This window comes from Anopheles stephensi, chromosome 3 (genome assembly GCF_013141755.1).
Source record: "Anopheles stephensi strain Indian chromosome 3, UCI_ANSTEP_V1.0, whole genome shotgun sequence".
Classification (NCBI taxonomy): Eukaryota; Metazoa; Arthropoda; class Insecta; order Diptera; family Culicidae; genus Anopheles; species Anopheles stephensi.
In genome coordinates, this window is record NC_050203.1 from 23,071,137 (window position 1) to 23,094,548 (window position 23,412).

The 23,412-nt window shown below is 45.6% G+C and overlaps 2 protein-coding genes across 6 annotated transcripts in view; one reads left to right on the forward strand and one right to left on the reverse strand.

The window, feature by feature from the left end:
- Positions 1–23,412, forward strand: part of LOC118511296 (G-protein coupled receptor Mth2-like) — a 45,451-nt gene that overhangs the window by 1,708 nt on the left and 20,331 nt on the right. Inside the window, exon 1 of one of the 4 annotated variants that reach the window (XR_004906136.1) lies at positions 20,028–20,775. The exons of 1 other annotated variant lie outside the window; for it this stretch is intronic. The gene's annotated coding sequence lies outside the window, so the exon portion shown is untranslated. Of the gene's footprint in view, positions 1–20,027; positions 20,776–23,412 lie in introns of those variants that run through there. 2 more of the 4 variants (XR_004906135.1, XM_036054203.1) reach the window with 2 other exon arrangements.
- On the reverse strand, positions 209–16,992 carry LOC118511289 (tyrosine-protein kinase transmembrane receptor Ror). 2 transcript variants are annotated; one of them, XM_036054196.1, is made up of 7 exons: positions 13,956–14,232; positions 12,216–13,214; positions 4,516–5,739; positions 4,222–4,432; positions 3,428–4,149; positions 3,037–3,362; positions 209–2,967 (listed from the first exon to the last, which is right to left on the reverse strand). In XM_036054196.1, exons 2-7 carry the CDS (start codon positions 12,320–12,322, stop codon positions 1,736–1,738), a joined length of 3,822 nt encoding a protein of 1,273 aa, XP_035910089.1. In that variant the 5' UTR covers positions 12,323–13,214; positions 13,956–14,232; the 3' UTR covers positions 209–1,735. The 2 variants fall into 2 exon arrangements, with proteins under 2 accessions (XP_035910089.1, XP_035910088.1); XM_036054195.1 differs by lacking the exon at positions 13,956–14,232 and adding an exon at positions 16,867–16,992 and having other exon boundaries at positions 1,187–2,967.

Genomic DNA, 23,412 nt, shown 5'->3' on the forward strand with positions numbered 1-23,412 from the left:
AAAGACACAGTATAATAGGTTCAATTGTTGTTAATACAACGTGTGATCATTGAAATGTGCATCATTGACCTCACCTATTAAATCCATCATAATAAATTCAGGGCATCAGGGAAGAACATTAAAAGCTATATTGATAGTTCAGAGTATGATATATGCACCAACGTGAGCAAATTTCTTTCCAATCAGAGGACACACCATTAAACACGTGTTTGTTATTTTTCCGACAATTTTGTTCCATTTTTGTTTATTCTTCCCTTCCTTGCTCGAGTGTCATATGTGGCTGTGGCTCTGTGTATTTGGTTTGTTTGCCGTTGAATTGTGTTTTCTCACACGCACAAGAGAAAAAAAAGAAAAGATCTTCCTTACTAATATATTCCACTTACACGGGTTTTGGTTTTCATTCACTTCATAAAATGGTGGTCACCAAAATGTGACTTCCGGTCGCGCTCTCGGGAACGACGGTACCAACTGGAGGTGTGTGTGTGACTATAGGGGCGATTCCTGGTTCCGTCACACTTAGCACCATACGCGCGCATCATAAAACATCATCCTACACACTTTCCGTCGAGTAGAAATTGGTGGCCGCCATTTTCCAATTTTTTCTTTTCCTTTTTTTAATACTTTCCCTTAAACATTAAACATCTTGCATCTTATCGTGATAAGTTAAATTAGTTATTCTTTATGTGGCTCCTTCCTCCTATCTTCATTATCTGTTTGTTTCTGGCTTTCCGTCCTCCAACTGCATGCAGCCGCACAATTGCCACAATAGTCTCTTAGTTCCCTCTTAGTTTTGTTTGCGGCTTCGCTTATGTGTTCGTCCATACACATAGGCTACACAATACTTATAGGATGGTACGGAATTCGATCGATGACTTGGTTTGTTGGTTTTTTTTTGTGATTGGCTGTGTTGAGACTGGTGCCGCTTTAATGTGAACCACTGTTCGGTTGACGCAGCACCTTAAATGCATACATTAAGGCGCGTTCAGCGCTTAACGTACGTTTGTTTAAAAATTCCTACCAGCGACGCCCGAGCGGTCGTGCCAGCCGAGCAGTTGCACTTGGAATGCGAACACGGACAGTTGACGGTAGTAGTTTTCATTTGCTTTTTTGTTGTTGTTGCGAGACTTAAGAAACATAACGCGAATCAATAAATTCAGTCCAAAGAAGAAGATAGAGGTGACGAGAATAGTGAGATACTTTGGGTTTATCTAAGACGTCTTCTTCCTTGCTCTAACTGCTATTTGCAGTCGCCCTACTCTTTGGGTACCCGCTAAACGGTGAATTAATTTATCTAGGCTCAGTTCGCTAGGAAAAGGGGGAACGTTTAAATCTGCTCACGCTGCTAGTATCTATTGAACAGGATTGAGAGTTGATGGAAAGTATGAAGCAGAAGAACGTGATTCTAAAGGGGTTAACAGAAAGAAGAACGAAAAAAGCCCCGAGCATGAAATGGAATAAGGTAGACAGTGTTCCTAAACGCTAATTCCTATGCACCTAGCAGTCCAATATTGAGATCGCAACATGGCACACCATCCATCCTGAGCTGTCCGGATGCTGTTTTGAGCTGTGTTTGTGTGATGAATTGAAATGAAACCGAACTCAGCTCCGGCTTTTGCCGGTCGCGCACGGTCCAAAATCCCGAAACCGAACACCCGGTCGGGACCCTGGTCTGGGTCCTTTGCCTATATGCTATTAGTTGTTAAAATGGTTCAAAAATGCAAACCCCAGTTTGTCCTTATCCTTCGTGGTAGGACGTTTGCATAAGTGCGTTCTGGGACAGCATTATTGGATCCCCGGCGACACCATTCCCAACGGTTGGCGAGGGTGAACTGAACCCGGGCTGAAAGGAACTGATGCCTCCTCCTGTCCCGCACTGTTCACTCGCACTGCTGGCGACACTAAGGATGCTACCGCTATGGCTCGGTTTCCGCCCGATCGGTGGCATTCCTGGCGTGGTGGTGGTGGTGTTGGTGGTAGTGGGCTGTGGTACCATCGGTTGATTACCGGTAACAAGCGACTGGGTGCTATTCTTTGGTATGTGCTGTGCTTGACGATCGAACTCGGACGCTAGATCGCTGCTACCGGGCAGCGACGATACGGAACTACCGACACCAGCGACCGCCTCGATACGGTTCCGACTGTTACGCCCCGAACCGTGATGATGATGGTGATGGTGGTGCCGATGTGGATCCTTTGGCGGGCGTGCTTTCATCTCAGCCCGACCGGCGGCCGTAGCACCACCGGCCGGGTACCCTGGGCTGCTGGTTGCCATACCGGCAAAATCTCCGCCGTCCAACCCATACTCAAGTCCACTGTCGATGCTTTTCCGTGGCAGGCTAAAATTTTTGTATCCCTGCGGATGCTGCTGGCCTCCTCCCATCGGTTGCTGACCGTGGGAATGGTGCTGATGGGCGTGACCGGCGTGATGATTGGCGTGATGCTGCGCTGGTTCCTGCATCGAATGAATGCTTTTGTTGCTTCGGCTGGCGCTAGCATTGTGGTAGAAGCTGCGGTTACTCTGCGTTTCGAACTGATCGCCGGCGGAGCTGGCCGACTCATCCATCCGGCCATTGCCGTTGTTGCTTCGGTCCAGCGAATGATGATGCTGATGGTGCTGATGGTGTGGTCGGGCGGTGACTGAGTGTAGTGGACCAACCTGGGGCGATTGCTGCATCTGCTGCTGCTGCTGCTGCTGTTGGTGCTGTAATTGATTCGTCCGTAGGATTTTCTCGCGCTCCAGCGAATGGTGATGATGTTTGCGTTGCTGTGGTTGAGAAAGAAGCGGTTGCTGTTGCTGCTGCTGCTGCTGCTGATCTGATCGTCCTTCTCCGTTGCGGCTTAGTGAGTGATGACTGGACGAGGACGATGGCGTGGCAATGTTTAAATTACCCTGCGAGGACATGCGATTCGTGTTGACGCTTAGCATTGAGCCTTTGCGATTGAAACCTCCTTGTTCGTTTTGTTCACCTGGAAAAAAGACAACCCGACATTAATGTCACTGTAGGCACAACTACGTCAGAATGAGCCTTTACTTACTTCTCTTCTGTGCCTGATACCAGATCTTTAACCGATGACCAATCTCCGGGAACGTTGGTCGCCGTACCGCCTGTTCGTGCCAGCATTCTACCATCAGTGAGTAAACAGCGCTCGGGCAAGACTCTGGGCAGGGTAACAGCTGTCTAGCGCGAACCATATTGATCACTTCCTGGTTGCTGTATCCGTAGTATGGTTGCAGACCGTAGCTATAGATTTCCCACAGCACAACACCGAAAGACCACACGTCACTCTCGGTCGTAAATTTGCCATACAAAATCGACTCCGAAGGCATCCAGCGTACGGGAAGAAGAGATTTCGATTGTACACTGCAAGAGAACAAAATTGCTTAATAGCTCATCAAGGATCAGCGCTAAAATACTCCAATGCTTACCGATAGTAATCCGAACTGTAGATATCACGCGACAGCCCAAAGTCGGAAATCTTCACCGTCAAACTTTCGCCCACCAGACAGTTTCTGGCCGCCAAGTCCCGATGCACGTAGTGATGGCTCGCCAGATACTCCATACCATCGCAAATCTGCTGCGCGATCAGCAAAAACTGCAGCTGGCTCAACGATTTCCCTTCGTTCGGCGAGTTGGCGATCAGAAACTCGTGCAAATCGCCCTGCGCCATATACTCGAACAGCATGCAGAGCGGTTCCTCCTTCAGCACCACGCCCAAAATGCAGACGATGTTGTCGTGCTTCAGGTCGGATATCAACTCGATCTCGCGCTTAAAGTCGGCTTGCGTTTTCGCGCTCGCATTCTCTTTCAGCGCTTTCACCGCGACGAAGATCCGCTCACCATTCTTCTGCGTCAGTTCACCCTTGTACACCTTGCCGAACGCGCCCTCGCCCAGCTCCTCGACGAACCGCACGTCCTGCAGCGTGTACTGGGGCACGCGCGAGATACCGTTGTTACGCGACTGGGACGACTGGCCGGGATTGCCCCCGTTGCCCGGTTGGCCGGTGGTTAAACCCTGAATGCCACCATTTTCCGCGTTCCGACTAGCGGCACCGGTTGACGCTTGGTTCGCTATGAGCGAGGTCATCTCGATCGGGGAATTCAGTCGCGAGTTGCCGTAGATGTTCTTGTCCGCGTTGGGCAGGTTGATCTGGAGGTGCGGGGAAAAGAAAGTGGATCAGACCGGACGTGTCCATAGCTTGGAGAATTCTAAGAAGCCTACATTCTGGATGTTGGATACGCCATGCTTGCGATACTTCCGACAGCAAAACACACCGATACCGATGAATAGTGGTGAGATGACCGCCACAAAACCGATGATGATGTACATCCACATCCGCTCGGAACACTTCGGTATGTCGCAGTACTCGATGGTTTTCTGCATGTCCACGTAGCACCAGGGAGCATCCATTGGTCCTGCATGGGGTGGATTTCTGGAAGAAAAAAAGAGAGAAAGCCGTGTGAGTAAATTCGTAAGCGGGGAAAGAAAGCAGGCCCCATTCTCCCATTATCCTACCGGCAGTAGTTGTGCCCGGCCAGGTGCGGAAACTCCGACATCGTGTGCATCAGCTTCGACCAGCGCATACAAATTTTGGACGACTGCGTACGATCCATAATCCCCCGATAGCTCGCCCCATTCTCCCAATAGCAATCGTCGTCCGGCTTGATGTCCAAATCGATACCCAGCCGCATACACTCCATATCGCCCGAACTGCCCAGCCCGCCAATCCCGTTCAAGATCGTCCCATCGACGCTCTGCTGCAGCGGCAGATCGTCACACTCCTCCAGCGGTAGCTTCTGCCCAATCGTAGGGTGGCGTTTCGCAATCGCGTACTCCTTCTGGCAGAGTTCGTTCTCCAGCAGCTCACAATCGTTGCGGCAGATGCGTCGCAGGTTTTCGGTGTTCCGCGTCGGTGGGTACGATTTTTTCGGCCCCGACGACGATGAGGTGTACGACAGGACGGACACTTCTTCGCCTGGCTGCACGAACCGATAGTCGTTCGGCTGAGCGGAACGTGGTCCGCGCCGCCGTTCACCCTCCTGGCGCGATGGAAGCGAGTTCTCGGTAACGATTTCACCATCGAAAAATCGTCCACCAAGGTCCGGTGTCACACCACCGCTAAAGTACACCCGCAGCCGTTCCGTAGTCGTTACAGTGCCGTCAAACGGTGGCGGTCCATTTCCCATTTCTGGCGGTACGGGTGTCGATAGGAGGCCCGCCTTCACCAGCAGCTGCTGTTTGCGATTGTTTTTCTTCTCGTGCGATTTAAACTTCCCCCGGCCGATGGTGGCCGCACGGCGTGCCGCTTCGGCTGCGGCCCGGTTCGCAAAGTACTGATGGTTGGTCAGCTCGGGCGTGCGGCAGAGCGGCAGTATGCTGTAGCAGAGGCTGGGCAGGGCGTACACGCGACAGTTGGCGTTCATGTCTTTCGACTCGCGGATCACACCGTACGCCGCCTTCAGCCGCTCCTCGAGCGTTTCCATCGTGATGTCCGGCGTCACGAAGACGGTCTGGTTGCGGAGGTACTGTTCGCAGGTGGCACCGGTGTACACCTGACACACGCCCGGTTCGATCGTGTCCTCCTCGTCCCGGTACTGCATACTGCTGCCACCACCATCCTGATGCAACTTTTCCGTCTTCTTTCGTCGATTAAACCGGGCATTTGGCGAATAGCTGGCACCACCGCCATTTCCAGCCGTTCGTGCGTATCCGGCCGTACCGGACGGCGTAAATGTCAGCCTGCGAAAGGAAGCGTAAGGAACAATTAGCAAAGCGCTGCACACAAACATAATGGTAGCGGGGAAAACTGAAGACGTGCACCCGACATAAAGTTACGTGGAAAAAGACGTTCAAACAGAATGCTTAAATTAGAGGCGTCCACTGCTTTTTGCAACATGTCGCAAACTTTACACGCTCGCTTAGCTCGGCAGGGTTGCCGGGAAATGTGGGAAAATCTTAAGTGAATCACTTTTCATTCCTTCCTGTGTGCCTGTCTGTGTGTGTGTAGCGATAACTTGATACTGAGCCGTCCTTCCGTAACTCAGCCGCTTTTGGTCTCTGATGGAAGGATACGAGGGGAGGACTCCCCGCCGATGGTTATTAAAAAGTCGAGCACCGCACACACCATCTGGCTTTTATTTAGTCGTTCAAAAACGGTGCCTACTTAGCAGCGTGCCCGGTTTGATGGGACGGGAAGATTTTAATGCGAAGCACGGCGGAGGCAAGCATTTTGTGTGTGTGGTTTCGTGTGTCGTCGGTGACAGGCCCGACGGACGGACAGGCGGAAGAAAAAGTATGCTCAAAAGACAAACAAACGCACATTTCCCTTCTTTTGTATGAATCAAGTTGCACAGATAAAATGAGTAGTGAGCAAACAGAGCTACGATACACGTTGGTTTGCTTTATTCGTTTTGTAATGTTCCCCTGCACGGGTGGAGTTATGTTTAAAAGCGTGTTAACTTTCTGAAACCGTTTTGCAGTCAATCGCTGTTTTTAAAGTAGCGATCGTTTGTTTAAATGAAGTTTTTAAAATATTCATAACAGGCGTATTGGTAGCTTTCATAGTTTTCAAGGATAATCGTTATTCTTCAGCAATCATGACGATCGCAACGCAATAAGAGGCAAGGCAATATCGACACCGGATTTCATACGGCAGGACCTGACATCAAATCCCATCCGGACTGTTCCCCCCGTAGAGAAAACTGACTATCCAACAACGTGGTATCATTAATTCTTGGCAGCCAGAAATAGTAGGCAAGACCTTAGGGGGTCGTTTGGCCAAGAAGAGAGAGAGAGAGAGAGAGAGAGAGAGAGAGAGAGGCGTAAATTTTGTTCATATTGTCACTCGGGCGTACCAACATTTCGAGAAGAAAACTGAATCCTGTTGAGGTCCTGTTGGACGACAAAGGTAAGGCATCTAGGCAGACAAAGCCTCTTGTAGGTGCTCAATAAAGTTTCGAATAAAATTGATGTAACTATACGTAACGCTCAGACCATTTTTTTAAACCATGGCAAGACAAACTCATTGGAATGAAGTCCAATTTGGTTCGGGATGCGTGAGATATGCGAAAGGAACAACATGTCTGATGCCTCAGTTGAAAACCTGTGATCCAGCAGCAAGCAAGAACAGTCCACAGTCATCCTACCCCATGAGTGTGCTGAATTTAGTTAAGAAAGAAAAATTTTCTGAGATTTAATTTCAAAATGTTGGAACTCTACCGGAGACCTTCCAGAACTTCATTTTGTGCAAGTGATTATTTTTTCTTAAATTCAAAAGCCTAAAAGCAAGAAGAACGAAAGGGTCGGGAGTCAAAAGTATAGTTCGTGCCAAACGTCTTATGTCATGAAACTGACACCGGACGACCCAGCCCTTAAAGTCCTTTTAGACCATCCACACGGACAGAGGAGGTGTGCTAGTCCCAAACTGAGATGGAGTGATGGCGTTGATGACAGTCGACGGCGCTTAACCGTGAACGGTATCGAGGATTGTTGCAGCTGACCAAGCCCGATAACTTAATAGTAAGCATCGAACGATAACGACTGAAATTATTAAATTAGATCCTTAAAATACGAGAAAATCGATGGCAGCACGCAATAAAGTGTCAGTCAGTCAGTCATACTGTCTAAACAGTCTAGACCGTGTGTTGCTGACATCTCCGGTTGACTGATTTAGTAAATTCCTGCCCATCCACCTTATTCTTTGGAACTAGCAGATATTCATTCAATAGTCAGTCAAATTCAGTAAGAAGTTATTGAAATATGAAGGTATGTCTCAACAACTTTTTAGCAATACTACCCTTAGAGTTCAACTTCCAAGCAGTTCCAACATATTCCTGACAGATGAATAATAGATGGCTAAAGTAATGTGGACCATTTCTCTATCAACACGAACAACTTGATAGCAAAATGATAGCTCTATTAAATTATAGACCTAAAACTTCTGTTACAAAATGTTCACGCCTGTAAAACCGAGTTACACAAATGCTCCGGTCACACATGTGAGTGGTCCATATCCCAAAATGGAATCTTTAATTCAACACCACAGCACTTAACACAATTCCTGTAATGAGCTAACAGTTGATGAAATATTCACTCAGCCGTGAACTCGGGTGGGAAACCGGTGCGCATTCAATAAGCTCCGAACGACACCGGCAGGACAGTTAGGACCTTAGGCAATCGGGTAATGAAAATGCTTTCTATGCATTCGATGTGACTTTTTTCGGTTCGGCTGTTAAAAGCCTCTGTCCCCCCTACACAGTGTATGTATGTCAGCCAGGTCGGGAAGGGGGAGGTAGCCACTCGCACATCCTTCCTGGATGGCTGGCAACTGGCAATCTCCCGGAGAACAATCAATCTCTTAGCTGTGGCAGGCAGTGCGGCGGCGGCGAATACATTTCGACCCGCCTCATCAGTCGCCCTGCCGGTGGTTGTAAATTCACGTCCTCGTCCGCTCCAAACACCAAGAGTGTGACACGGAACGTTCCGGGCGTTCGTAAAATGGAATGGCAAATGAAACTGGAACGACCAGCTAGCACCGCCGTAGTAGTGTCCGTTCTACAGCGAGCGCATCTGAATGATTGAGAAGTCGTGTCGCCTGACACACCAGCGCTTCTTCGGGGAGGGTAGGCCGGACTGGGACTGGGGATAGCCGTTTTCATCACATTAATTATCCAGTGTCCGTTTCGTCGTTCTCTCGCGAGGCTGCCTACTGTGCGCTGCGGTTCTTATGCGACAGTGTAAACAAATGCAACTGGATCTAGATCAGTGGCATCGTAAATGTTTTGTCATCCGGATGGCTCTTGGAGCAGCAGCGTGCATCGTGAAACTTGGTCAGAACATTACTTCTCCGATGCCGAGATGGAGTCGAGCGGCAGTGGTCGTCGCTGCAGCCGGTTGCTCATTAAAAACTAAGATGACAAATTCATGTCCACTTTGGATGGACGGGAGTGGATTTAAGAGAGCAGTAAATTTTGTTGTTATGGAGCGAGAAACCTCATCCCCAAGATACTGGTGTGTTCGGGGGACGCTGTCGTAAAGCGAATGATTGACTGATGGATGGCTGTTTGATTGTGGTGGCCCGTGTCGCCATATTTGCTTCCGACAGCAGCAGGCCATGGGGAGTGTGAGACATTGCGGCATTTCTTGAGGATTATTTTAGATCACAAGCAGCGACTATTTTTGTGGGTTGCCTGGGAGATTGGGGTTTTTATGTGCTCATAACATTTTGGGCTGTGGTTTTAACGTATGGGAATGTAGCGTTGGGCAATGTAGGAGGCTTTGGCAACATGCTGGTGGTAAGAGGAAGGAATTTCACTCATGCGTTATGAGTACGGCTTCGGGATGTATTCAATTGTTGAGACATTAGGTGTTAACTTCATTTGCAAGGAAAAACATAAACTGTTAAAAGAGATGTAAAAGATTTATGAGCTTATGTTTATGCTGCAGTTAAATTGGTTTAAGAAGCAGGAGATTCATTTTCAGAAAATTATCTTAAGTTTTTTTCACCGGACAGTAAGGTCATTTATAATACTGAAAAATAATTGACCGTTAAACTATGAAGAATTTTACTTTAACAAATGACTATTAACAATCTATGTATGGGATGTGAAAGGGACCCACCATTTTAAAGTCGTCCAAAACATCACATGTCTCGGGTCTAACTTTTAATCAACAACAGCAATTGATGATGACATGTTTGCAGATCATATTAAAATCTGAGGGAATTATTTCATAGAACATTGGTAGTTCCAGTGAACTCAAATACTCGTTTCTTTTGTGTGAAAGGATAATGGAGGAGCTTGGCCATGTCATGAGAATGGCACCGGACGTCTAGTCCTAGTCTAGTCTAGCGTCATTGGGTCCGTCCGAAAGGCTGGGTTAAGTGATTGGCAGACACGATGGTTTGCGAGCGATACGGAGGACTCCTGAAGTAGTAATCACGGTGAGAAAGGAGAAATTGATAAAGATCTCCCACTTCTTTAACCATTCTTGGTACTACAGCTTCGAAAGGCCTTGGCCTACCATTGCTGGCGTCCTTTACTCGTAACCTGACAGTCAGACCAGCATGCGGAAGAAAGATACGGATTTTGATATAGTTAACGTCCGATTTGTATGCTCCGGAACTAGATTTCCATTCAATTCAGTAGCACAGATTTGATTATCCCCGTATATTAACCTGATTACAAGTCATCCCTGTTCTGTCAGTAATATTGAAACGTATCACATCTTCAGGATTTTTATGCACCAAAAATGGTCAAAAACCATTCCTGATGGAGGCTAAAAACATCGGAACCATTGATATGGAATGATGTCCACACACCATCAACCAAATGTGAGCATAAGTTCCGAACACGAACACGAACTTCCCCTCCTCCCCCACCGTTCGCCGGGACACGATCAAATAATGCTCATCAGCCAGCACCGGCATCAGACTTTATGTCGTTATTATTGATTGCATGTATTAATAATTTATCCCTTGCCCGTCTCCCTCGTGCGTTTGCGGCGCCCCGGAAGCAAAGCTCTAAACGAGCTTGACGATAAATACAAATCCATTTTCCAGCCTGCTGTCACATCCTTCCCGGCGCGCCCGTGCGTGATCCGTGCGTGCGAGCTTCCCTGGCGCGGGTGCCCGTTTTTCCTTGCCCTCCTGGCTCGTTCAGACCGAGAGGTCGATTCTCGGCCTCTGTTTAGTTATTCTAATGGCTTAATCTTGTATATCCGGTTTCAGGGTGGTATGGCTGCACGACGACATCAGAACATGTCTCTCTCCGGCTATCATCTTCCCGTACTAACCGAGACGACGAACATGGGTGCTGCGTCGGCATCCGAAACATAAACAAGGATTATTAATGTTCGTGTCCAGCATCCCAGGATGTGGGATAAAATCGAACGCTCGGGGTAGGATCTCTACTCGGCGTCCTTCGAGGGAAAAAAGGAAGTACAGGAAGAAAGGGAGAGAGAGAGAGAGAGACTGGTAAAAAAGAAAGCAACTTTTGTTCCTTGTCTCCAACGCCACTGGAAGTCAACCGATGGATGAAAAGGGTTACCAAAAACCGTAACCAAATGTTGACGACGACGACGATGATGGAGGCCCTCTGGGGCGACAAATATTTGCATTTATTAAAAGACAACCCGCCCCGGGTATGGTAGGCACCACAGAAGGATACGAAACCCGACCGGAAAAACACCTCGGGACTAGCGGGAGAGTTTTAGGGAAGTTAATTTTCAATTCCCCAAGCACAGGCTTTTGCTACCGGGCTTTTTTGAGATTTGAGATGCGTAAAGAGTGGGATTGTTTCTTTTTGTTTGGTCCAGTTTTTAAGGACTCGGGACTGCTCATCTGCATATTAAATCGCTTGACATAAATTATCTCCAAGTGTGCCCCGTATGCGGAAGTCACAGCTTCTGAGTTCTTCTAACGGTTACGGGCAGCAAAAGCTTCTGGCGTCCTAATGTCTGCCCTATCTTCGATACACTGCAATGCAATCGAAACGGGGTAGTGGGAGGAAAGGTGGAGGAGGAGTTTAATACCGTCCCATATTCCACAAGCAGCGTTCGCCCATTCGAAGCGAATTGGATTACGGCCAACAAATTTGGCATTCCATAACAAATCGTCGCCCGAACGATTCGATATGCTGAGGCACCCTTCCCGAAGCTCGAAAACATTCCACTGGAGGCGGTCGGTCGGTTTTGCCGTTCGAGTTCGCCGGTAACCACCGAGGTCATTGGGTTAGTTTTCGCGTTGGATCGTGCGCGGGTGGGAAGCTGTACTTCTCGCAACGGGGTTTTAGGTCAGTACGGTCGGTTGGATCCCGCTTGTTTTTTTTGTTCCTACGCAGAAGTTGCTATGCTTCTTGGTGCGAAAGACGACGAAGACGACGTTCTCGGACGAAAACGGAATCCGGATCCCGCCGATTGGTGCGCGGGTAATAATCGTAACCGTGAGCGGAATAATATAAATGGTCCCCACCCACCCGGAAGTAAAAGCCCCGAAAAGCCATTAAACTAATCTATGCTCAAGCTGTACCGGTGTACGTTCGTGTTGGCCCTTTCAGGCATCCTAAAACGAGTAAAGTCAAGTGCGCTCGATTGAACACAGCTCGGAGGGCTGTGTCCCTCCTACTATCCCTATGTCGTTTAATTTGGTATTTAAAATCTATGCATATACAACCGCACGCACCTTCCAAACAAAACAAAAAAAGAAGCCTTTTACTTACCCATTGGTGGAAGTGTCCGAGGTGTAATGGTTTTGCTGTTCGCGACCGAAAGTCACTGGCGAATGTAAACAACCGGCAATCGTGAGGATGTAAATCACTTTTAACATAATTTCGGCACGGGCACCGACCCCGTCACCCCACTCCCACCCCGCCCCAAAACCCGTCGTGTCCCGTGGAACGAGCGTTCAGCCGTTCAGTTGCGGGAAATGGGTTCTACGATTTTCCGATGGACCGCCGGACTCTTCCCGGGCGGTTCGTTCGTTGAGGGGGGCCGTACACGATCGTTGTTGAAGGCGCGCTCTTGCAGGAAGGGAAATTTATTTTCCACACGCACTCACACACACACACACACACACGCACTCGGTACACGTACGCACACAGAAGTGGATGGTTTTAACTTTTGAGCACGAGCAAACGAGAACGAAGCGGCGACCGCCTCGAATATTGAACCCTGGGTTTTGTTTTGTGGGTCGATTAGAATTTATGCTTTTAACGCTTTTCACGCCTTAAAACACTCGATTGGGGGGTGTGTGCCGAATGGGGAGAAGTGAAAGGAGCAAACGTTTCACACACCTTTCCCAGCTGCGGCTTTCCACTCGGAGTTGGGCACGCACGAAGAAATTCGATATTCCACCATCGAATGATGATTCACTTTTTTGCTCTCACTTCTTTCACCTCACTCACCCACAATGCAACAGATAGATTTTTCTTATTTTTGTTGTTTAATCTTAACACTTAACAGATCACGAACGATGTAGTTGTGAAAATAGTGGAGCTAGCTGCTGTATCTCTTCCGGTGAAGTTTATGCTTCTTTACTTCATTTAAATAAACTCACTCAGCCTGGCTGTGGCGTGCGTGCAATATATACACTGATGGTAATAAATACTGGGCTACTAACACTCCATTAAAACGGTACGGTACCACTTCATTTCTTTACGTCTGCCGCTGCTGCTTCTAACGGCTACCGTTTCCCGATTGCGTGTAACGGGGTGCGCTTGCTGGAAAAAAGGAAGGAAGATTGACTTTTATATTTTGTTTCCAATTTTTATGACTACCACCAGCCCACCCACCCACCACCGAAAACAGTCCTGTAAGGCTTCAGCATAAAGTGCACACACACACACACACGCATCAACCCCCCCATACACAACAAAGAAGTTGCTGCTGTTTTTAACGACGGGGGAATGGATGGATGCGGCACGATTATGCTCTGTTTTGTGAGTGTGTGTGCGTTTGTAAGTCTGTCTGTCCCACCCCCCCCTGCGACGGATATGTGTGTTTAGCCAATAATGCGCGCGGGCTGGAAATTATGAGCACTACACACTCGGGACGGCACTTAAGAAAGCAGCAGAAGGTTTCTGTTTTTTTCTTCTGCTTGTTGGGCTATTGCTTTTCCTCCATACACACGCAACGCACACAACTACATCCGTGCACTCGCGAGACAATGCGTTTTAATGAGCGTGATTTTTGATACGAGATGAACTTGAAGAGAAATGCTTAAAGTGGTTCCTCATTCGTTCGTGGTGGTCTGCTGCTGCCCAAAATCTGTTTGTTTGTGTCCCGTCTTGCATACACAGCGCAAGAAGGTCGATGCACCGGGGCTTTATGCTTCCAGTTCGGAAACTGTTGGCAGCTGAACGGAAACACACCCTCACGCGCGCTCTACGGGGAGCTATCCGAATCTGGGATGGACGGGGAAAACGCGACGGGCAGCAACTGTGCGTATCGAATGCACTCACCTCGAAGAACTGTTTTCCCGTCACATTTCTCGCCTCGCGGTCTCACTGTTGGGCGTTTCTTTTTCTTTGCTTCGATTCACACACACGGGCTTTCTACCACAAATCAAACACGCACGCACTGAATGTTGCACTTTGTGTCCCGTGCTTGGCGTTTGTGTCATTCACGAAAAAAGGACGAGAAAGTTATGCTGCTGCTGCTGCTGCTGCTGCCTCCACAACGCTAGCTGGCTGTGAAACACAACACAAGCGAAAGGAAACCATCCAACACGCCGCCACACACACACACACACACACACACACAGATGCGCCCGCCGATGATGGTTTTATGTTGCGGTCAAGGTGTATACAGAGCGGGTGTGCTTTTACTTCTGTTTACAAAACTGTTTTGGTTTTTGTTACAACACATTTTGAGGTATTTAATTCCTTTTTTTCCAATTGCAATAGTTTCTGTCTTTTTGTTTCCAATATTTAATATTAATCTTTGATTATTAATTCACTAAAATATCGGTTGTATAGCGATACATCTACGGGAAAATAATAATGTGTAAAATACAGAGCGGTATGTATTACTCTTGTGCAGTTAAATGACGGCAATCAACTGTGGCAGTTGGCTGCGTACGTGAAGTTTGTGTTGCTTTGATCGGCACATTGAATGTTCTCCAGAAGCTCGTTACACTTGATGCACTTTTGGTAGGAAAAAAGCAATTCACAATTGGGAGAGGTTTTAACAGATTTCGCCTGCTGTAAATAACCTAAATTGCTTGTAATAAGTAGCTTTGAGGAACATTTTCTCTATATGCTCGAAAAAAGGGGGACATAAGATATAATTTGATTTCAACTTTAAATACAATTTTTGCTGCTTCTATTTTCGATGATTGTCAAATCACTAAATCAAACTATACTTCCTAAAGGAAGCGGTTGTCGGGCTTCACAAGGCAGGACTTAGCTCAGCTACGGGGAAACTGACTAGCTCTCTTGAGGTTAGGGAGCAGAAGGGGAAAATTTTCTAAGCAGTTTGCCAACCTATTTTGAAATCTCCATAGTGTACAATATTCTTTTTCCTAAAATTTGACCCACGTTAAAGCTGTACACATATTCCAAGTAAAAACACATTCGAGTGAATTCGGAAAGGGAAACTAGCTGCTGTCACTTGAACATATCCAGATGGCTTAAATTTTGCAGAAAATAAATTTGTTTACCAAATCAAACAAACACGATTCTATCGAAAGAGCTTAGTCCAGACGCTTGCCTTTTTCAAAGAAATAGGCACACGACGGGACGGGTGCCAAGATAACGGACATACGGACATTCGCGGAATGCACACCATTAGAATTAGAATGTCGATTTTCGGCAGCCAGAAAAGCGGAACTAATTTAAACAACTTCCATGTGGTGACACCCGTCAATCTCGGGAGTGATGATAACACACGACCAAACGGCTAGGGTTTGTTGTTGTTGATCTTTTACCGATCGAACGTTGTACCTCGTTCGGAGAATTATATATCAGGATATGGCTTTTTCGGACAGCATAAATGTGTAAATATGCTGCGCAAACAGTGGACAACCACTTGTTGGCATTCTTAATATGACGGCCAGCCAGCTTTGTGGCGATATGGAAAAAGGTTGGAAGATAACAGCGTTAGACATGGTGGCGTAGTGCAGCGGTAAATGTGTCAATCAAAGCCGTTTTCCAAATTGATATGAGTTCGATCTATTACATTGCAACGGACTTGATCGTTTGATTACTAATTTGGAAAATAGAGCATTGGTTATGTTGGGAAAATGTTTCTAGTTTAATGCTACTTATTTTTAGTCTTCAAGGAAAATTATGAAAAGAGATGTATTTTATCAAAGATACAAATTATTAATTGACAAGCTTGAACAATAAGTTATAAAAATTTTAACAAGATGAAATGAGGCAAATTTATTGGCCTTAAAGACGATTTCAGAAGGCAACATTAAAAAAGATTTAAAATAATTTAATAAAAGATTAATTTCATTGCATTGCTTACAATACAAACTTAACAAAGGTACGAATTCAAACTCCCCCCTCAAATATTAACTATTAAAATTTACAGTAACACAAATTTAGCGATTGAACGAGCTGTCACCAAACTTCCCATCAAGTTGCATGCATGCACACCTCACAGAACTACTCAACGGACCATAAAACAGCCAAATTATTAATCCCATTTCTACTCATCCCACGTGTCAAAACAAACCATATCTTCCATCGGTCCACCCGCATTATTTCACATTCTTCAGCGGTTGGGCGTAATGGGCATTAATAGCATTGCAGCGGAGGTATGTTTCTCACCCACGATGACCTCGTAGCCTGTGTCGACATGTTGCCCCACGAACTAATCAGATTGGTTCGTACACACCACGTACGGGCTTTTGGTTAGAACGAGATTTCTTGTCGTTTTTCGTTTCGCTGCTCAACGGATGAGCTAGTAAGCCAAGCGGTGTGTGACGACACACAAATAAATACCAACACTAGCGCAGGTCATCAACCGCTTGGCGGTGTGTTAGTATTCTATGCTGAATCGATGCTGGGCCGTATCATATATTAAGGTGGATTAGGCGGTAATGCAACTTTATCCTTTTCCAACGAGGCAAACGAACAGATTAAGCGCAAAAAAACCTAATGGTGGCTACCTTTTTACACTACACTTACACACACACAGAGCCCACACACGAGATACACTTTGAAGGATAAAGAACGAGCACACGGGAAAAGCGCTAAATGGCTTTTCTTCATCACTTGCCAGCCTTAACCATTAACAAAGAAGCGCACACTCCCAATATCACACACCAAGCGTAGGAAAAAAAATGCCGTACTGCTTCCTTGTATCCTTTTACATTTTTTTATCAATTCGATACGAAATCACTTGCTACGCCACACGTCATACCGGAAAATTTACTCGAATTCACATGATAAAACGTTTGCAAAACGATTCGTCGATGTGCCTCACTGTTGTGTTTTAGCGGTCGGACAAAAGTTGTGTACAGCCACGGTCAAATGACGGAGGGATACTGTGAACAGCGGTGTATGTGTGCGTTCGGAAAAGTGGAAAAATCGAGTGGAAAACTCAACACGCAGGTGGTAATGTGTTTGTGATGCGGCGATGGCACGTCGCCGATGTTTTGGCTGCGTACTGAGTTCGGCATGGGATGAACTGTGGTAAAACATGGCGGGCACGTGTGTTATTTTAAATAAACCGTTGGTTACAAATGATTTGAATTGTTTTTTTTTTAAATATTTGTTAATCCGATAAAGTATAAAGTTAAAAAGCTGATATTGCTTGGACAGCTTTAATTTATATATGGTATTAATTCAAATATATGGATTAACATTTGGCCGAAATGCAAAAAATGTTAGTGAAGATAACGCCAAGCAGCATCACACATACCTTCTAGGGCGGCTTATTGACGGTTTGGGGGCATCTTTGGCATGACTTTGTTGGGAATAAATTCTAGCCTGTTTAACGCTCTTTCGAGGTCTTAACTATCGTTGGATCCTCCGTTTTAAATACATAATTATTTTTTTGGTCTTGCCGCAAAGATTTTTATTTTGAAAATGCAATGTTTGTCATTTGTTTTGAATAAAAATCTACATAAAATTCTTTGCTAAAATTTGTTTACTATCTGAAAAATAAATCCACCAGGAAAACGGTTTTCTTGTTTAGCTTCTGAGGTATTTTATAGTATAATAAGAATGCCTAGAAGAGAGAAGATGTGTGTGAAACTTCAACTTCAACTATAGCCGTTGCTGTGGAATTATTTCATGATTTAAAATTTCTTCGCTAGGGTAGGAGTGCCCCATATAAGGGACCTCATACTAGGGGTCTCGTGTAGAAGCCCTAGCGTTAAGGATCGCATCGAGTGGAATCGCGAGAAAAGGGGCCGCTAGTAGTCGTGTTTTAGCTATGAAAATCATGTTCAGCCGATTAGATCTCCCAACATCCATTCTGTCTAGGGTCTTCAAGGGACTAGATGAGATGCTTAACACACTAAATACATAGAAACATTAAGCAATAAATAAATTAAAATGAGTATAAATTTATAGCTTACGGTAGTCTTTATTTATAGCTTGAGCAGCAGTTGAACACCCATTTCATTTGAAAGGAACGTCTTATTTCTTAAAAAAAAAATTTTTGTCGTTTACTTCAAAAGATTTGGGGTCCATTTCACCTCATTTGGCTCTACACTCTCGTAAGTCTGTATCGAACAGTTTGATTGCTAGCTAAACCATCGTCTATGTTTAATAGAAATTTGACTCCGTATCTGGGTGCGTTACGCCGCGTTACACTACCAAATTTAGCTCTTTGATCAGCATAATTTATAACTTTTTTCCATTCAATGTGCACTTGTCTCTCAGCAAGCTCAGCTCATACCCAAACTGACTATCTAGCAAAATTGCATTGAAACGTTCAGCAAGCCATTATAAACATATGACGACCACCATGACCTAGCATCAGCATCGTTAAGCCAAGGAATAAATAAAAAAGAAGCATTTTCATTTTCACGTACAAAATGAATCAATCGTCTAACGCTGTAATCTGATCGGATCTGAATTTATGACTCTGAATTTGCAATTAATGTTTCTGTCGATAGCCACAAGATAGTGGACATTAAGTGAGCAAAGCTGCAGACCATTTCTATAAATAAAGCACGCAGAAGCAAGCATCTGTGTAACAGTTTTGCTGTCGTATCGGTTGGAGCGATTTTCCCGCCTATTTAACGTGCCGGCGAAAGCACATGTAGAAAGTGTTGGTAGAAGAGATTCGAGATCCGATCGTGTGTCGCTCGCGACACAAAACTTGTTTTCGGTAATTTATTATGGATGTAGTAACGCATCATCTTCGGGCAGTCGATGGGTGGAATCGAAAAGAACCTCAAAGCAATTCTGGTAGCATATTTGAATAATGGAATTTGGAAGAAAAAACAACAACCCAACCGGTAGGCTTTCCCGATCTCGTTTTTCTATGTCAAGGATTCCACCGTTCCTGTTTTACGGGTTTTTAAAATCATTGTTCTTGTATGGGTATGGGTCGTCTAACCATTCATTCATTCTACACATGAGCTGCTATCCTACACGCTGTAGGGTAGCCTCCCACCGGATAGAAACGTGACTTTATTCCGTACGACAAACGAAACACGCGGTCCACCGTAGACAGCTAGTATCGATGTATCGATGTTTATTTAAAGTATTTTGAATTCTTCATAACACCCTTCTTATCGATAGCGTGTGTGAAGCGTGAACATCAGATTTCGAGACACATAACACGATAGGTAAAATTGAGCTGTCTTGATCGAGACTTAATTTACTTCAACTATTCCTCAGGCGGTTCTATCTTAATGTGGCAAACTCCGGGCGAAAAAAACATCATCGGTGGAAGGATTTCGTCGAGAAGGGATAAGGCTTGGAAGAGCCTGGGCTAAGGTTGGTTTAAAATTACACTCCGGAAAGTGAGTGAGAGAATTCATAATGTTTGCTTAAAGTAAATAAAAAAAAGTAAACAAATGTTTATTTAATAACAAAAAAAAAACCGGATTACAAGGTCCACTATTTATGCTGGAACTGTATGGTTCCATCGGCACACATACAGAAGGGATCGAAGCTTCTGTGCACTGTTGGCAACGCTTACATCGTTCAAGTTTAAATGTAAATTTCAAATAAGAATTTAAATTTTATTTTAATAAAGTTAAGTTTCCCACCCAATTCTCAAAATTATACGAGATTGTTGATCTACTGCAACAATTTGTAACGTCTAGCAATTGAAACCTTAATTTAAAGTTCCATAATATTTACATAATTTTAATATAATACAATGCTAATTACAAAAAAAAAAAAATAAAAGGATTTTTCAAATAATAATTGCTCGCATCTGAATCACATAAAATCTTATTGAATAATAATTTTAACCATCACCATTGCATCCACCGTGCGCAATGCATTTCGGCGCCGCGGATGGCAGACTTCAGCTGTCGAGTGTGTATGTGTGTGTGTATATGTAAGCCTGTCACCCCGGTTCGCGATTGCGATATAACAATTAGCACCGCGCCGTTGCAGCGGCACCAACACTGTGCCGCGTCGTGTTGGGCTTTCAGCGGGCTCTCACGCATCGGCATGTTTCAATCCGATTCGAACGGTCAGCGGAGTCAGTCGAACTGTGCGAGCGCTGAGCGAGCGAGCGTGTGTGCCGGTTAACACTCTCGAGTCAAGTCTTCGCCGACGGACGGATCCATTCACCTCCTCCCCACAATCAGTGTTCAAACTTTTGGAGCGTGAGCCAGCAACAAGCTCACCGAGAACGTGCCGGGAGTCACTTCTGAGCCCGGAAGTATCACTAGCACCATACCTTGTCGAAAACCTGTTTTTCCAATCTAACCGTGATCGTGGCGGAATAGTGATCATCTCGTTCAGTGTTTTCCGGGGAACTTTGGAGGTCCAGCGGAAGTTCCAGGATCGTGGCGGAACAAGTTACCAAACCAAGTTAGTGGGAGTGAGTTCGTGATTTCTCGCATCGCGATCGCGAAAGGCTGTTTGTGTGGGGAATTCTCGAACCGCGGGAGAAGCCCCATATGAAGAAGAATAGGGGATAATCGTGTAATGCTAAAAGTGTGCCAAAATCTCCATCACCGATATTAAGTGTTTGTGAGTGAGAAGTCTCGAAAGTTTTGGAGCAGCATCATCTACCGGGAAGAGTGTTTGTGTACATTGTGCGAGGATTTAGTGGTGATAGGGTACGGATTCGTCTTCCTGAGCAAGTGTCCAGTGTTTACCACGCGTAGAAATTGCTGATATCACTCACGGGGTAGGTTCCAAGGTCTACGAGTGATCCCCAAAAATTATCAACCCTCCGTTGATTAAGCATTCTATAATCGCTTAATTGATCTCAATTAAAATGTCCCGCGAAAAGGACGTAACGCACTGCTACTCGCCTGCCAACCATTGCACTTAACGACTTCGGTTCGGTTTGTAGCAGATCCTTCTATAATCTTTATATGGGGCCGTTGAACGTTGAAAAAGGGGGTTGTTTATCAGAAGATATAGACCACAGCAACGATACTGTAGGGGTAGATGAAGGACAGCAGGTCCCACCAAGAAAGAGCAGGTCTCACCAAAGCAGGGCGACAAAGTTGACGATGATTGGTGTCCCTATCGGCATCGCCAGTAAGGCAAACGCCCGGTTAGATGCACCAGAAGGCGTTCGATAAGATATGAGTCGGTTATCGGCGTCGTCGAACCGCGTGGATAAGCACCCCGTAAGATTGTTTCCGTTCCTTTTCTTTTGCTGCCACTATTGCTTAAGTGTGTTTATTGTGCAGTTCAGTACGGCCGTCAGTGGGTTAAACCGGCGGGAGGGGATTTTGTTTAGAGAAATCACGACCTTGTTTTTTTTTTGGTATGGTAATTTCTGAGTCTGAGAAACGGTGGACCAAGAACATGTTAGCCATGTGGTGATAACCGTCTGGATACGGTAGTTTTATGCAGATTTACAGTACCGTGCCCATCGGTGAGACATCGCTCGGCGAGAAGTGAAAGGAACTCGCCTCCCATCGGCAGGTTGTTGTTGTTGTGGTTGGTTTTGTGTGCTGTTTTGTCATATCACTTACACCCCGCGGATTCCGGTTCGCTGTTGATGGTTCGAATGGAATATCTTGAGTCACGCGCACAGGAAATTGGAAATAGTGGCGTTTGTTTACTGTTTTTTTTTGACACACTCTCCTGAAGGCTTCAAATAGCGTAATGGAACATATGAAACATGATCTTCAAATTGTGTTTTATCATCATCAAAATTCATTACTGTGATGACGTTTGACATGAGAAGCGGCTCCAACTTAAAATAACATCGGTGTAGAGTTTTGTAACAAAATGGTGTTCTGAAGGAAACTGGCACACAGAAGCGGGCGGTGGATGTTTCAAACACGCTACGATTCGTGCGCTCCTTCCAATGCTCACCTGTAAAACCTTTTGATAAATAGCGCAAAACCCACGCAGTGAAGACAGCCGAATTCTTCGATTCAAAAAACGCAAACAACCGAACCGAAGCTCGTGTGTGTCCGTCCCCCTCCCCCTTGGCACGAGATTACATCAACGTGGTTCAGTTTTTGGGGACAAAACACTCACTATTTCAACGCAAAACCGGTATTTTGGGCGGTTGGGATGAAGTGGCATCAAAACAAAATCCTCCCGAGCGCACCAAACGGTTGCTTGGTTGAGTGGTTGTAGGGAGCTGGATTTTTTTAAGGTTTTATAGGTTTTTTTTTAAATTTTTTTATAGCACACGTCCGTTGGTTTGAAGTACCCTGAGAATTATCATTCGCTAGATTGGCTAAATTTGCGACGATTGACAATAAAATCGTCATGGACGTTTGACGATCAGTGGGCAGTAATGTCATCTGAGCAACAAAAAAATAAAACTTCATTCAAATGGTCTAAGCAACCTATCCCTCTAGCCTATCAGTGGTACAGGGGTTTTCAATTTTGCTAAGCCTACTTATGGGCCAAAATAATGGTTTTGCGAAACGATCGTTCTTGATAGCGTCTCGATCACGTTTGTTTTTTTATCTTCAAAGGTTCGCTTCGATGGTCATAAAACGAACGACCTTTACAAGGAAATGTCGATGGACGGCGAAGAGTGTAACTACGAAGTTAGACGACATCGATTTGTGGCACGCAACAGTAGAACTGGTTGATGTGGTGGAGTTCGTCTTTGTTGATTAATTTTTATGCCACCACCATGCGGAAATGGCAAAGGGAATTAGGGTTTTTTTTGGGAAGTTGGTAACGAATTTAAAATCGCGATGCCGGTGTTAGCATTTTACTATTGGAGTGAGGAATTCCGGCCAACCGGTTTCGGCTATTCCAAACTGCGGTACGGAAATATTCCACGCTGACTAACGGTTGGGCGTTTTAGTGGCCTTTCCCTGGAATAATACGCCTTGCTTTTCTAATTAATAATTTTGCACTCGTGATCATCGTGTCCGGTTGTACGGTAGCGCGGGTCATCACTCAACAGCGGATAATGATCAACAATACACAACCCTCGCTCGGTGGAACGGGTGGTACTCATCGGTCCACACATTAACCGGGCGCAGTACAGTATCATCTAACGCCCGTTGTTATGAATATCTTGTGTAACAAGATGTGTAACGAATATCTTCGGCTGGTAATACCCGGCGGAAAAAGTGATTTCATAATTTATACCGTTTGGTGTGAGAAAAGGGTTCGGGTTTTAGCATGAGGTTATCAGCATAAAAGCAGGACGAATGTTTGGAAAAATCAACAATAGTCATGTTTTTTTTATGAGCGCTTTCAGCAATGCTGTGGCCGTCAGTATTTGTATTTTCTGTATCGATAAACTTTGCATGAGATATCTCATCCTCTTGAGGTAAATATGGAGCAATGGAGTGTCGAAGTTCCTCCAAACTCTTCCTTCCAGTTTCCG